This window comes from Thermobia domestica, chromosome 13 (genome assembly GCF_964235325.1).
Source record: "Thermobia domestica chromosome 13, izTheDome1.hap1.1, whole genome shotgun sequence".
Classification (NCBI taxonomy): Eukaryota; Metazoa; Arthropoda; class Insecta; order Zygentoma; family Lepismatidae; genus Thermobia; species Thermobia domestica.
Genome location: NC_137466.1, coordinates 135,596,045 through 135,613,102, shown reverse-complemented (window position 1 = coordinate 135,613,102; position 17,058 = coordinate 135,596,045). Strand labels below are relative to the sequence as shown.

At 34.3% G+C, this 17,058-nt stretch overlaps 2 protein-coding genes across 3 annotated transcripts in view; one reads left to right on the top strand and one right to left on the bottom strand.

The window, feature by feature from the left end:
- Positions 1 to 17,058, bottom strand: part of LOC145668536 (calcitonin gene-related peptide type 1 receptor-like) — a 1,245,332-nt gene that overhangs the window by 331,718 nt on the left and 896,556 nt on the right. The gene's annotated exons all lie outside the window — the stretch shown is intronic.
- On the top strand, positions 9,569 to 16,617 carry LOC145669294 (uncharacterized). The gene is made up of 4 exons (XM_081737607.1): positions 9,569 to 9,802; positions 11,091 to 11,268; positions 12,490 to 12,586; positions 16,491 to 16,617. The coding sequence occupies exons 1-4, from the start codon at positions 9,584 to 9,586 to the stop codon at positions 16,552 to 16,554; spliced, it is 558 nt and encodes a 185-aa protein (XP_081593733.1). The 5' UTR covers positions 9,569 to 9,583; the 3' UTR covers positions 16,555 to 16,617.

Here is a 17,058-nt window from a genome sequence, read left to right as displayed (position 1 = left end):
ATTTGGGATGACTTTCAAATTCATCTACCATTGTATGCGGGCCGAGGGTCAGCGGGGGATGGGGATAACGAGACATGTAAAAGTAACCAAAAATGACCGATATTAGTGTCAAATCCATAGTTTCCACGGTCGCTGAAATGAATGGTGATACTCAAACAGGCGCTGACTTCCAAATACAGCCCCCATGCGAAGAATGGGTAAATTCAGCTAGTATAACATAAAGAAATCATGAAAGCATGTTTTATTCTATTTCATTCTATTGCAAATTCATGTTTAAATTAAATTCCCAAACAAAGGTTATCTCAATCCACACTTTCAGAAGCGTAAATTAATCTTGAGTAAGGGGTTCATTCCCCCCGACCTCATCTGGCAACGGTTCTGATGGTCCTCCGGAATATAAACCCGGAACCTCGTGAACGATGTTCTTGTATCCTAGCATTCACGACTGCCGAGGTCGGCAGTCATTTAGTTTTTAGTATATTTCATGTTTATACAATGTTGTTTATAATAATAATAATAATAATAATAATAATAATAATAATAATAATAATAATAATAATAATAATAATAAGTTGTAGTAGTATCATTGGTAATAATTAGGCCCTATATTGTCTATGTAGGATACTAGAAGAGAATACTTGAAACTACACACAGTTGGATTTGGCTCGTTTTGGCTCGAGTCGATTCGAAACTCGACCTAAATTCGAGTCGAATTTCGAGTCGAGTTGGAGGAAATTTTTCGAGCCGAGTTCTCTAGTCGAGCTCAAAGATCTCTGTTTCGAGTCGAGTCGAGTTTCAAAGAAAACTCTCTCGTGCCCATTCCTACTTACGCAGTTTTATATACATAATTTTTGATATAAGACGTTATCATTGACCTATCACATTGTATTGTTGGCTGGTAATATGTCTACGCCTTATCGTTTTTCACATTATCATTTATTTTTTGTACAAAACACTTTTATTTTATTTTATGATATTAATGACCAGTTACTGAAGCTAGAGTCATTTTTGCTTTTAAATGTGTATTAAAATATTTGGGTCAGGTCCTACGTCTTGAACACATGATTAACTAGTAAGTGTTCTTGCCTTTGGTGTAGGAAACACGGGTGTGATCCCCAGTGGCAGTACGTCTGAACCTAATCTAATAAGGAACTGTAAACAATGTTTCACTGGTGACGGAAGTTTCAAATTAAAAATAAAAAAAACTCAGTAGCTAATACATGTTGTACCCCATTGAATATTGCAAGTGACAACATTTTTATGAGCACGACTTCTTACTTTTACATAATGAGTGAATAATGTATTTATGTTGTCTATGGCCATGCCAAATAAAGAACGGTGAGAAATATATATGGGACATTACTTTTTCTTTAATATACAGGACTGTCTTATTCTTCATTTCGTGAACAAAATTAAATTGGAGGCAGATATAAATATAGGCTACTGTAGAGCCACAGTGGCGCGCCAATAAGATGTCCACTTACTAACGGTTAGATCTCTTCCGATACACTAAATAAAATCGCAATCTCTCTGTGGCGGTGTCTGACCCACGGCGGTAATTTATCAATGCTGGTAGTAATTTTTATATCTGGTTGCACATTTCTTGCGCTTCTCTTAGCGCTTGCTCAACTTGCACTATAAGTGTGTATGAATTTTTCACATATTACAATCTCAAATGTGCAAGTGTTCTTCGAGGAAAGACGAATAATGTTATTTCCTTGGTCTGCCCATCTAACATAATTATCTGAGATATGTTTTATCGGCGTTTTGTCGCGTTTCTCCAGTAGACAATGTGAATGCGTTATGCGAATGTGTTTGGTATACAAGCAGCATAGCAGACGATCCTTATTTGATTCAATGTCAAGAAGCATAAAAGCTGAGATTTGCACGTAGAGGCTTTATGTGGTACTGTACGATACTGACGACTTATTTAAGTTAGATATATTGTACAGTCCTGATGGTTGATTTACATTGCTATGGTGAGAGTAGATAAATGAGTAAATAAATATATGATAAGTGTATATTAACAAAAAAGCATTAAAAAGACAACCAGAACTACAACAAGCCATATAGGTCACATTATTTGTAGATTGAGAGCATTTAGTTGTTTTTAAGTCCGTCGAAGTAGTTGCACTTTAGGACTTCAACCAACTAAATTTAATATCTAGAATCTCTAGAAGCCTAGTATTGCCTTTTGAAAAAGCACCACTTGCAAATAAATGAAAATCAACAATTTACTTTTTGCAGTCTACGAAGTTGTTGCTAAAGAGAGATAATATGAAATCATATTTATTTACATGTAGCAGGCACGTAGCCAGGATTTGGTGAAGGGGGGGGGGTATGTGACATGAAATACTGTGGTCATCACACCACGGGTTCGATCATTCTAAACAATTTTACTGGAACATACATTAGTTCGTTTAGCCAGAATTTCGTAACGGGAAGGGGGAGGGGGCGTGACAAAATTCTGAAGGCCCAGGAGCTCGATCAATCTAAACTACTTTACTATCAACATTTATTGGTTTGTGAGGATATGTTGGTAAGTATTTTAATAAACTATGAAGAAATCTCGAGTAAAAAAAAAGTATTAAAAAAAAACGTATTTTACATCCTTCCTCTGTTTATTCAAATATAACAATTTTCCTTTCATTATGACCTCACTAACTATAAAAAGTACATATTCACTATTATAAAAAGTACATACTCAATAATGTCTTGTAAAATATTTTGCAATATCTGCGTTCCTTTTTCTGTTGAATTAAATGTTAACAGAACTTTCTCTCCACATATATTTTTATTTTTATTTTTCCGTCAACTACTGTCTGTTTCAAATGACAGGTTAAAGGAGCAATAGAAAATTGTTTTTGAAATAACATGTTTGATATTGCAAGGATGACGAAAAATTATGATAAAATATGTCCACGCTGTTACACAACGGCACTATGCTTTCGGAAGCTTGAAATCTCCCTGACTAGTAGCAAAAATTCTGAGAATTCCGCAACTTTTCTAGAAATTTCAAATTTCCTGATTCTTCCAGGGTATATCGCTCACCTCGCAACTATATATTGCAACTAATACAAATTTCCTCATAAGAAAGAGTAACCAAAAGCTTCCTGTAGTTTATTTTTAACGCTGATCCTTCTTTTTCTAACTTCATTTTGTTTTATCCTTCCCTAATTTTTTTCACTTCTGGTCTCGAAGGGGGGGGGGGTCCGGACCCCCCGGACCCCTTTCTTGGCTACGTGCCTGCATGTAGTCTCTATGACTTCGACATTTTTCTCATCCGAATTTTGAAATTAATGACAAGAAGAAATGTTAAAACGAAAAATATTTTTTGCAGCGATCTACTGCTGTCAATGTACTATGAATTGTGCAAAGTGATCATGATTGTATATGTTGAGTGTAACATTCTCTTTTAGTACAAGGTTTAGACAAGATGTACAGGTACAGATTAAATGTAGGGTACCAAAGTGAAATCACATTCTAAAATTGAACTCAATTTTTGAACACTAGAATATTTTTGAGATATTGCTGTTCTTACCCTAATTTTAACGGCTTATTGCGATTGTAACAGTTTGTATGAATTGAAATTATCCAGCAATCTCTCTCTCTCTATGTATATATGTACACTGACTATAAAATCTAAGACTGCTAAGTGCCAAAATGAAACCGTTGAGTAAAAAGCACAGATTTTACTTCAGAATTGGTGGGACATATAGCCACGCGCATTCTTTTGGCGATTATTTGAATTACTTTCACAGTGAATAGTAGAGAGCCCGTTTTTCACTGAGCAATGTTAGGCACATAAGCCACATATTGACATTAAACCTAACTTTTCCATTTTTGGCGATAAACATGGATTTTATTTTCTGTTATATTATATCTAAAAAAAGAAGACCTGAGTGACTGACTGACTGATCAACGTCCAAGCCGAACTACTTAAGCCAGAAACTTGTAATTTTGAGAGTGCACAGACTTTGTGATGTAAAATACTACTAAGGAAGGATTTTTGAGAATTCGACGAGGAAGGGGCGATAAACATGGCAATTATTATCATAAAATGCTGATATGTTCGAATTTCTGAAAGGTAGAGACATCCCAGATAGCATGTAAGCTTAAATCAAGGGTCGCTTTCCCTTGATTTTGGCTTAGCAATGTACAGTTGATGCGACAAGCGACAATCAACGTTTATTTTAGCTTGTTTTTAACTTGAAAAGAAGCTTGAATGCGACAAGCGACAATCAATGTTTATTTTAGCTTGTTTTTAACTTGAAAACAAGCTTGAATTTATCAACTTTCTACTAAGCCTATTTCAAGCTTGATTCAAAACGCTTGACGTTTGTCGATTGTTTAGCAAATGGAGCCATCTGTAGGATTGGTGAGTAGTTTGATTTCTTCCAAAAGGTAAACAAAGGTAAGCTATGTGTATGAAATGTAATAGTAAGCCCTACTTTAGTTTTAGTTACAAAATAAAAAGGCGATTTTTATTTTAGACTGGTGCGCTGAGCGCTTTTAGGATAGTATTACTTCATTACTTTTCAAATATGGATCGAATTTTATGTTTATACCTTTTATGTTGTTTTCTTTTTTTTAAGTGTGTTCATCCGTATAATGTATACCATATTTAGCCATTGGATTCTTTAAAGTCAGTGATGGCTCTTGACAATTAGCATCAGCATAGGCGCCCGAAGGGGAGGGGTGGGGCCCGGGTCCCCTTTGGCTTACGAAAATGTATACGTAATATAGGAAACCATGTATATTAAATACCAGGCGTAATATAGCAACCATGGAGATGGGTCCCTCCCTAGAGAATTTTCCTCGGACACCCCTGAATATCAGTACAAAAATTAGAGGGTTAACTTCAGCAGACGGCTTTATAATATTAAAAATTTATAGGTGGAATACTTGATAACTGTTAAGGCATTGCTTTAGCAGACGGCTGTACCATATTTATATCGATTTTATGGTCATTGTTCACTAAATTTGAGATAATACTGTTACATATAGAGAATTTTGGAACTTGGGGGCCAAAATCAGGTAAAACCACCGTGTTTACAGAAGAAATGAGTTGGTGTTACGTAACCGTAATTACTAACATAACTAACCACACCTAACCTAAATCATCAAAAACAGAAAATATAGGAAGAAAGTACGAATTCAGGTAAAATCACCATGTAAAAATTATTGCTGATATTTTATGTATTTTTCCACTTTCCTCGTTTATGTGCATGTCCTCCGTCGCTGACACGCCTGCTCTCTACGGACGCATCCCCTCGCTCCGCTCGGGACACCCAGCTACACTCCTGCCCTGACTCCGTTAGATGGCATTCGTGCTTTTTTGTGGCCACCTAGCACAAGTTGGTTCGTGGTTTATGCACTAGCTTCTCATTTAGTATATTCTACAAAGAGGAACCCGGAAATGCAATGTGTGAACATTTGGTAGAACCATCTGCTCGAGTAATGCCCAAGTATCTTAACCCAAACTAACTTAACCTACCTAAACCATAAAAAATACAAAATATATACCAAGAAAGTACAAAATTTAAGCAAAATATTGCCCCCCCCCCCAGTTCAAAAAATATGCCGTTACATAACACTTTACGTAGCATAGCTGAGCGAGCGAAGGGGAATAGATGCCCCGCAGGGCTCTTTTTTTTTCTACTTTTTAAGTTACACGCGTTTGGCATTGCAACCATTGCAGACGGTCATTTTCCAAAGCTTTATATGTACTTACTGCCATCTCATGCCTTGCTTGTATTCGTCTGCCTACCGCCTTGTCAATTAGATCCACCATAACATACTTAATTTTCCATTTCGTAGGATTCTATATAATAGATACGATTTATGAAGTCTAAACACATTAAAATAATTTATTTAATTAGGTAGAGCCATCTGCTAAAGTTAACCCCATATTAATAATGAAGGTAGTTAAATGATAATGTAAGTGTTTTAAACTCAATAAATTGTATGTGCAAATGAGTATACATGGGAAAGTAAGTATGTTATGGTGGAGCTATTTGCCAGGGCGGAAGGCGGTTGAATACAAGCAAGGAACGAAATGCCAGTATATGTATGTTGAGTTTTGGAAAATGACAGTCTACAATGGCTGCAATGCCAATCGTGTGTAACTGAAAAGATAAGGGGAAAAAACGAGTCCTACGGGGCTTCTGATCCCCTCCGCTCGCTCAGCTGTGGTTCGTGAAGCGTTTGTAAAGTAGTGCCCCAAATCTAGTGAAAAAATCAACAAAATCGATTTAAATTTGGAGAGCCGTCCGCTAAAGTAATGAAAATTACGTTTTATCTCTACAATCGAGGAGAAAACTGCTTCGAATTAATACATTGCCTAAGCCTTCTTGTTTTAGCTTTCACCGATACATTAAAAATTTTAACCGATGTGGCTTCCCCAAGAATCGGTACGGATGATACTTAAATGCAGCAAGCAAGTCTGGACATTTCACTCATTTTAGAATGCATCATGCTTATCTTTCGTTCCTTATGTTCTTCCATATTTATTCGGAGGTTGGGAGCAAAATTGAAGAATATAAATACTTATGTCCGACTTTATTTAGTAACAATTACTTATTCTAAGGTATACTTCATCAATCTTAGATTAAGTGATATCCTCATTTCATCGCTTTACAATAAGTGCAAGGAAAGGTTCGATCGGGTATGGACTTTTGGGTTTAGGGTAAAAGAACGATGAATTTCGAAAAATTACTTATTAGATATTAATAATAATTCAAAATGGATTATTACACGAAAATAAGTTGGCATATTAGTTTGAAGTTTGTTAGGTAAGAAGTCGAGGGTGTAAGTTTGAAGAAAACTAGGTTTTTCGTTGCTTACATTTTTATCTTTTTATCCTCTAAAAACAGTAAGTTCTGTCTCTTAATTGATTTTAGTGCTTTTGTTTACTTTTTTTTCTACCAGGTGAATGACGTCTGGATCTAAAATCTCAGAAAAATATTTGCAATCTGAACGGATGTAATAAAGAAATAACGCTATTTTTCAGGATTGGCCAAAACCGTGTGTGTTTTTTTAAAACTTTTTTTCACTTAAACCGGAATGTTTGCTTTACACCAGTTTTTTTTTGTTTGTTTGTTTAAATACGTTTACCTTAGATTAAAGTGAAGTAACCGTTGCCCCCTTTTTTTTTAAGAGTAAAGGTAATTTGAGGCTGATAATTCGATTGAACAAGGTCGCAACCTCGAGAAATGAACGCAACTCGCTCAAACTAGAGGTCATAGGTCAACTAGTTCTGCAAATGATTTGCCATTACATCATAAATTATTCAGCAGTCTACTCCTTCAGCATTGGTTAAGCTTGAATTTTCCCTGTCGGAGGCATGATAGTCCACAAGTTGAGTGGGGGTGGGATTCGTGAAATATACTTTTTTAACTTGTCTCTTTAATTGTGATTTTATTTTATCAAGTTTGGAGTTCCCGGGGAACTGCCTGTAGTGCGCTGCCACACTAGCAGACGGTCAACAAAACTTTTCCACAGAAGCTGATTAAGTGTCTAAATTTATAACATTGGAAAGTAGATCGACGAAACAGAGATTTCTATTAGGTTTGACTGGTTTGTTAATAATAGTAATAATAAAAAGTTTTATTTAGAAATATAGTATGAATGGTCCAGAACTATTAGTCACTTCCTGTATTGATTAGCAAATTAAATTAAGCCTATATTTCTGACTGACTAAATTAGATCTTCTGTACTATATAGTCTTTTAAAATTGTCCATTGATTTAATCTGTATAACTATAGAGTGATTCCATTTTGCAGTTCTTTCCCTTTTGGTTCTTAAGTGGCTCCTAAAATATTCACAAGTATGCAAGATCACTGCAACGTATTTCTATCAGTTGACCTCCGTGGATGATGGGTCTGTGGATTTATCGCCTTTGTTATCAAGGGATTCTGGTTTCGAGTTCAAATGAAGAACAATATCTCTCGAGTGCATACTGAGTAGTGGTTCGGATCTCACTTTAAGCTGTAGGTCCCGTTCTTCATAACCCCGCTGTTATGTCCTTAACCATAGAAAGATGAAAGTGGGTCAAATTTGCCCGCACTTTCTTTTTCTCTTTGCCCGAACAAATGAATTTTACAACGTTTGAATTTGTTTGTATTTTCTTCTGTAATCTAAACTTAAATTTAATTTTATTAGAAAGCACATTATTGTGGTATTTTTTTAGCGCAGGAGACTAAGTACATTTTTTTTTAGCAACTTAGAAATGTTAAGAGGAGTACAGTTTTACTTTGAAAGGATCATGTAAACTTATCTATTCTTTGAATGGATGACTAAATTAACATAATCTACTTTTATACATTGAGCAAACGTAATGCTCTCAGGTTTAGTATAGTAACTTGTCTACACAGGCTAATGTATTTCAAGCTACTTCATGTCTGCTAACCAAATGCGGTAGTAGTCTGTACTGGGACTTGTAATATTTCCTATTAAAATAAAATTTCACAAGTCTTAAAATAATTTTACAACTCACATTTATTAGTAGCAGTCATTAAATAACTTTAAAATACATTAGTAGGGTTAAAATTGGAATTTACAACCACGAGCAAAATTGACACCCCTTAGTCTTTCACGTGACCAATTATAGTTTAGTCTTCCTAGGGTTAATGTTAAGATACACGGATGACTAATGATAGTGAATGATTATGAATGAATTAGTGGCATGAGAACGGGAAAACCCTCACGAATATGATATTGTCCATCATAAACTCATAAGGCCGGAGATTGAACCAAAGATCCGTCGCACCAAAAGGCAACGTTCTACCTCTGAGCAATCAACCCTTTCCTTCCGCAGTGCTGATTTATGAAGTCATACTCTAATGACCTGGTCATAATTCTGCAACGTAGTGGTCTTCTACACACGTCTTCCTAATTGTTCCCCACTTTTCCCCCCAAGATTTCTGATTAAATGAACAGCGAAATCATATTTAAATAAAATCTTCGAGTTTTGTCCCACGGTTATGCGGGGCAGCCTAAAGGAGACGGTGATGATGAGAATGAATTAAATAATGGATTGAAGAAAGTGGAGGGGAACGGTAGAACCCTGAGAAAATCTACGCACACGGTGTTTGTCCGCCACAAACGTACACCCATGTCCAAAATTATTGTCGCATGTCTATAAATATGTTGTTGTAGGAATAAAATTTGATAACGAATTCGCCCTGTATTTCTTATAATGTTGGTATGTGCATAATCGGCAAAGACATGTATGTGGCAAATTTCATGTCAAAAGAGCAGTAAATAAGAACAATAAAACGAAAATAAAACTTTCTTGTCCATTTGTTTTACTCATTCTAATTTATGTGCTTATAATTCTTTCCCTATAAAATTTTCCACAAATATACATTTCTCGATTATACACATAGTATCGGTATTAAAAGTATCCTGCAAAATCATTATCAAAATTATATTCTTACAAGAAGACAGTTATAGATATGCGACAATCATTTTGAACATGAATGTACATTTAATTGTTTCAATGGTTTGTGAAATAATATATTTTCTAGTTATATTAACGCCTTCAAAACAATATTTCCTAAAATTTATTGCAGATATCAGAATGGTATTTGGCCAAATGCAATCTACTTTAGCTGACCTTAGTGAAAGAGTATCTTCCGTCGAGAAGAAGGTCGACACACTTCCAAGTAATGGTGTGAGTGTGAAAGCAGAGTCCATCAACGAAGAATCCGAACTTCCTGGCCTTCTGCCTCTGCGAACGTTGAATGATTTTCAAACATTTGAGAGCAAGCTTGAAGAACCTAACTTCGGAAAGAAATATGTAAGTATTCTATCAAACCTGTACAAGTTATGAAGCAGGTTTGAAATCTTTGTTATATCTTTTAATTTACGTCTTTTTGGAACATCTCTCTTTTGACTCAATGTTAGCATCAACTCCATTTTTGCCAATTTAGCCATTATCATCTGCATTAGCTATGGACTATAATTTTGGTCAACTTGCCATTCATACTTGCTAATATAGCGGCAATTACATCTTTTGCAGTCAATTAGTCTTTTTTTTTGTTTTTTTTAAGAAAATATGAAAAACCTAAAAAAAGTAGTTTATCTTGGTATTTTTCTAATTCTTTTGTTTACAACAGCACTTACATTGTCACAGTAGATTAGATATCTTTTATCAGTCTCACCTATCCGTCACGGTAAATTGGGATTCCTGGATCTGATTTCTCCATAGTTAATTTGTTTGATTAGTTTCTAGTGTATTTTTGCTTTGGGTGGAGTTTTTCTTGTTGAGATGCGTGCAAGTGCATGTATATATTTTTGTGATAAATCAATAGTGTTATCAAGCCATACCCAGCATTAGAAGTTGAAAATAATTCAAGAGATTTTATTACTTCTAGTCAATGAAGGAACAAATTGTATAGTGAAACTGTTTGATTTGAGGATATCAAAAGATAAATAATATTAGAACATCTTTGTAAACTAGTAGACTTAAAATACCACATATATAGTTCCTTTATTCCTAAATTCTGTTACCTATAATTTAAGGTAAGTTGAGCCATTTTTAGCTAGTTTTTGTGCGTCATTTAGCTATTTGCTGACACTACTTGTTGGCAGCACTGATTAACCCACTGTTACTTGTTACTTTTGGAAGTTATGTAATTTCCATATACATACATACACAAACACACACACACACACACACACATATATATATATATATATATATATATATATATATATATATATATATATATATATATATATATATATATATAGGCTTATATAGTATTTTTTTCTAATTCAAACGGACAATGGTCCTTTTAAATAACCGCTATTCCGATATAAAGCTGAAAGTTACCAAATAAATCCCAGGCAAACAGTTTTTGTTAGTCACGTAGCCCATTTGATACGGCCTTCCGTGAAACTCAGAACCCCACGCCTTTTTTTTTCACACTTCACATTACGGTATCTAAAAATTAATCTAGTTTCATTCATGCTTCGTTTTTTTTTCCACTGGTAGAAAAACATAACAATACGGACCCTTATATATATTGTTTTTCTTTTTGATTTCAGCATGCATTAGATCTAAATACTTTCCTTTCTTTCAGGTAAAAGTATCACTGTCAATTGGTGGTAAGGATTTTAAAAGGTTTCGCTCACAATGCAATAAGAAGAACTTTGTGCGACAAACTCGCAATGGAATTCTCCTACTCTGGCAGGAAACCAAGGATCATGAAGCAAAAAAGCACACCTTTGGGTCCAACCAAATGTGCAATAAGATCAACAGTAAGTTGATTTGAAAAGTTGTACTGAAATATTTAACTTTATTTATTTATTTATTTATGCTAGTAGCCATACAAAATTCCAGTTTGCTAATTATTAAGTCTTACTTCTCTCGTACTGGACGTGTGTTCTCATATTAGTATGTCCCAAGCAATCAGAAGTAATTCTTCATGAATAAAGTATGCTTTGAGTACTTTAGGATTCTTTTACTGTCAAGTACTAAAATATGTAAATGTATTCACCCTTACTGGGTGAATATAACATCTGTATAGAATGTATAGGAAATTCAATAACTGATCCAACACTTTATGTTGTAAACAAAGCTTTACTGGCAAAGTACATATTTAAACAAATCTTTGCTTGAAAAAGCATTCAAAAGAATTTGTAAGGTGTACGGAAAATCTAAAACCAAATAAAATTACAAGGTAGGAATGATTCCAGGGCTAAATAAAGTCAATAGTGTCAACGAATTTAAATTGAAGTACAGTGTAGGAATCACTACTGTGAATTATAATTTTGCACCAGACTTTTCGTGTATACCTGTAAATTTGATACTGTCTACCACACGAATATAACTTTGTTGGGTTGGCAACACTGTTAGTCTGGTAGTATTACATAGTATGCCAAACTGTCTCCCCTGCCGATATTTTAAAGGTGCAAAATTCCAGAGCTCTTTGTCTAACACTGGAACGCAGATAAAACACTAGAAGAACATAGCTTTCGAAGTTACCATAATTCCAGTATAAAAAGAGAAAAGTTGCAGGCTTTCAAGACGGCGAATAGTCAAACTTTCGTCTTTCTGTCGACTTCATCTTTCAATTTTTCGTGACAACGAAGTTAGCCAAAACCTAATGTGTTTTTTTGTAGTGTTATTTAAGGTGACTTTAAACGTTGACTCAAAACCATATCACCACTAAGGGCACCGGAAGAAAGTCTTGTTACACTTGTATCGAAAAATGTAACTTTTCCATTATATAATATACCAAAAGTGTGGTGGAAGATAACTTTCTATAGTACCCTTACATAAAAATCACAAAATAGGGGCCTAGCTTAGGTGACTTGAAAAATAATATAGGAATTAGTTTCAGCTCTAGGTATCCATGTTTACAAACCATACCATAATTCCGTAAAGCTATTTAAGAGGGAAATTTATTTCAAATGACAGCTTTTTTTTAAAGAATAAAAGTCGCTAGTATTTGCTTGAAATTCTATCTTTCTTTTCAGCTGCTGTTCGTAAGATGTACACCGTCGCAACAGAAGAAACGGTGAAGGAAGTATTGGGTGTTTGGCTGCAGCAGGCGGAGCCTAGACTACTGCGTAGGTAAGTATAGTTTTACCTATTTTCCTTACAATCACGAGAGAGATCGGAAAGTTCTTACCATCACTAAATAAGCTAGGGATCTACAACTTAGTCCATGGACGCGTTCTTCTCTACATATACGTTTTGTATTCACTACATTTCTCACATCTATAGGTCACTAGATCAATATCATATGCATAGAATTCTGTGGATTTGGAGGAAAAAGAGATTTCCACCGTTTCAATGCCTCTTACTTTCCCGGACCCCAAGATATGAACATCTTATTATAATAATTGTAATCCTTCCCTTTTTCTTCCTTTTAGGATATGTATCATAAAACGCTTTTGTAATAATTTTAAATGAGAAGTTACTTCCATATTTCAAATCTTAAAAGATTTAGAGATACCGACATTTTATTAGAATAATTGTAATCCCCACCTTTTTTTCTCCTCTCCACATCGTTTCTTTCCCTTTTTACTAGCATGTCAAAAAAGAAAAAAAGGGCCGAAACACGTGGCAAAGTATTTTAAATCAGAAATGGAAATACTGAACTTCAAATCTCTCACCTTAAGGGATTAAATACTTTACTATAATAATTATAATCCCCATCCATTTTTCTTTCCACCCCCCTTTCTTACCTCCGAGGCATATTTCAAAAGCGCTTAAATTCTTATCTACTTATTTTAAATAATATGAAAATACCAAATTTCATGTTTCAAACCTTCATAAATTCAGAGATTTCGACATCTTATAATAATTGTAATCCTCACTCCTTTTCTTTTCTTTCTCACCTTTTTTTCTTTTTTTCCTTTGTAATGAAATATCAAAAACCGCTTAAATATGTCAAATTATTTGAAATGAGACATCCGAATATCAAATTTCAAGTCTTTAACCTTAAGGAATTCGGAGATATGGTCATATTTTAAAAATACGTCCCACACCTATTTTCCTCCCCTTCCTGTCAAATTTGCAAAAATCCTTCCTTAGTGGTATCCTACGTAACAAATCCCATGTACTGTCCATATTTAACTTGTCTATCTTAAGCGATTTGGCCTGTGCAAAGATCTGTCGGTCACTCAATCACTTAGGTCTTTGTATTTTATATAGCGAGATGAGTTCATTTTTACGCACTCATGTATTAGTACACAGTGAAATGAGATGAAATGTTTACCTTGTATGTATTTATTATTTTATTATCCTTTATAATTTAGCAACTTGCCTGTTACTTTCCTCGGAGGATGGAAATTTTAACTAAAATCGAGATTCATTACTGTTTACATTTTTATTTTCTTGTCTTCTGGAAGAAAGTAACTCTGTTAATTTTATTTTTTGATTACTCCTATCTGCTGAATGATTTTTTTTATTTTTTTTAAGAATAACTTTTATTCCTTGATTAATTTTGGTGTTGATTACTTCTTTTCTATACTGCAGGAAATTTCATTTTTTGAAAACTGCGATGTCAGAGTAATAGAGAGATAGGCACTTACTGTTATATTTGCCTTCTAAAAACATTTCCTACCTGCTGCATGAAAAACAGAAAGCAACTAACCTCTTTTTTTCTTGACTAATTTTAGTGTTATTTTACATCTTTTCTATCTACTGAACGAACTCATCTCTTGAGAGAAAAACTACAATACCACCCTCTTTCTTGATTGATTAGAGTTAATTACTTCTTTTCTATAGTAAATGAAACCATCTTACATTCTGGAAAACTCTGCAATACCATTGTAATAGAGAAATATGCAATTGCAGAATCTTCCAGACGATAAGATTATTTCGTTTAGTATAGAAACAAGCAATAAAGTACTATAATTAATTAAGATACAGATGGTATTGTAGTTTTTTTTTCCTTCTCAGAAGATACGGTTTCATTCAGGAGATGGAAAAGAAGTAAAATAACATTAAAACTAATCAAGAAACAGTTTTTTTTCTAGAAGATAAAGACTTCAGCAGTTAGAAAATTTTGTTAAAAGACAAAATAATAGTAAATGCACATTTCTCTCTTACAAAGACATTCCCGAGTTTTCGGGAAGATAAGACTTTATTCAATATGAAAAAGAAGTAATCAACACTAAAATTGAACAAGAAATAAAGGTTAATGTTTTATCCACAAGATAAAGACTTCATTCAGCAGTGGCAGTAATAAAAAAATAAATTAAAAAAGTAAGAGTAGTTTTTTCCCCCCAAAGACCAAAAGATTTCAATAGGATGGAGCACGCCAAAGTATGCGTATGCGTAAACACTTAGCAACAAATTACCAGGAAAATAAATAGGGAGACATAGGTCTTAAAATGCATTCAGATTGGATTGAAGTAAATGAAGTGATTTTCCTGCCTTGTGCTATGTATACTGAGAAATGTTTCTGCTTTCAAAGATGGGATATAAAGAACTAGGTCGATAGGTCGCAGGAGTATTTATTACTTCTCTATAATGAATTGTGAAACGACGCTAATGACTCCGACACGACGTTCCATGAATATGGGTCAAATAAACTTAGTGTTACATTTACGGTAATGAGTCATCCCTTCTTCATTTGATATGTATGATGAAGGCAATATGCATGTCTTCCTATCAGTGATTCTTGTGTTTTGAAAGAATGAAACGTTGCAAAGATGTATTCCTCCGCTGTAAGGCTCAGGATTAAAATCCGTTTGTTTTACTGTCACAAATAATTCCAGTAAATTGTTGTTCAACACCTCTTTACGTATTAGTCACAGTAACTTTTTTTTATTTTTAAAGAGAAATATTTCATTGAACCTCTAAGGTATGTTCCAAACTCCTTGCAAAATGGTACGAAGTTGTCCGTGTACACGGTGCCTACTTTAGTAAATTCTACACTTTTTCCTGTGAATTGCGAACTACACTTTCCCATGCGTTCTGTTGTACGTGACGCAGGATAACGCCTTGTAGGTCATCATCTGTCATTTATGTTGCTCCGTGAAGAATACAAGGTATATAGGTTCACACACTTATGACCTATCTTTCCTGTGAATCGTGAGATCAGATTGCATTTCATACAAGGCATGGAGAGAAAATTACAGAAATAAGTAAATATTTGTTCTTCCATCTCTCAGTGATTTCTTATATCAGTGATTACTTCGTTTGTTTTTCGTAACGCCGTGCTTATACAACAGTACCGAGTGAGTCAATATGACATTTTCTGGATTTATCTCAATTGATGCTCTCAGAGAACAATGCATATTTTCAGCTAGGAAATTAGAAAAAAAGAACTTTACTGAAAATTTACTGGCACTAGAACATTGAAATAGATAAAGTGAATAAATACCATGCAGTGGTACCAGTGATGAAACGAGTAACATACTTCGTGACTCGTGATCCCGAAGTAGTCAAATCCCTGACCCTGTATGACCCAGACAGATTCGTGCGATCCCGAGACGACTTGATATCAGACTGTGGAAGAGTATGTTGTAATCTTATGAGTGATCGTCAAAATTTAATCAAATAAGGCTGTAAAACGTAAAATGTAGAATATAAGGGATGCCGCTAAACCGAAAGAGTGTTTGGGTAATGTTTGTGTATAGTAGTGTTTAAAATTACTTTATTAATTTTCAGTATGGGAAGATAAATTATATTGTATTTGACATAGTCAAGACACTTTGAATAAGAAGTGTCACACTACAAATCTAACATCTGAATAGGTGAGCTCGAATAGGGAATATTAATTCACTATAAAAAATTCTACCGTAATGCTATAGAGATCATATTTGGAGTGCCTCCAAGCCATGGATCACCAGATCTGAGAAACGAGTGCCAGACTCTGTTGCCTTGTGTGGCACTTACTTCAAAGAATAATAATGTATTTTAATGAGAGCGTATTTATAAGGTAAACAATATGAATGTTTTCTTTTAACTATGCAATCAATTACATGTTTTTCAGTACGTATTTATGATTGTTATTTTGCAGAGAACGAAGAAATTCAAAACCTGTAGTGGAAGGTCACACCGTTGAAGTTGAGGAACCCAATTAAGGAAATAAGTTAGAAATAATACAAAATATGTAAATAAGTTCAATAAATAACATTGTAATACAAGCTGGTTGTTTTCATGGAACCTTATATCAGTTATTGCGTAGAATGTAGGGAGAATTTATTTCAATTATGTAGCAGCAGGATGCGAAATCATATCAGTTATGATCGGGGAGAGATAGGAGTAAATAAATAAGTAAAAAAAAATTGCACTGGAAAGTTTTGAAATGAAGATTTCATATATTGAACATCCAAAATTATTGATATATGTAAGGTTAGGGATAATGCTTATCCACTAGGTTGTCCACTAACTGCACAGATTTACTGTAAATAGTTTGTATACTTCTGACAGTGTCGATGTCACCTTATCTCTCCAGTAAATTATTGAGGATGAATTTTCTTCCAAAATTTTGAAGTGTGGGAATGGCCATCCTCAGTATTTCGCACCCTGTGTAGCAGTGGTTCTAGGATTTAATTTATATTTCTTTCTTTCCTGAAATCTGATAA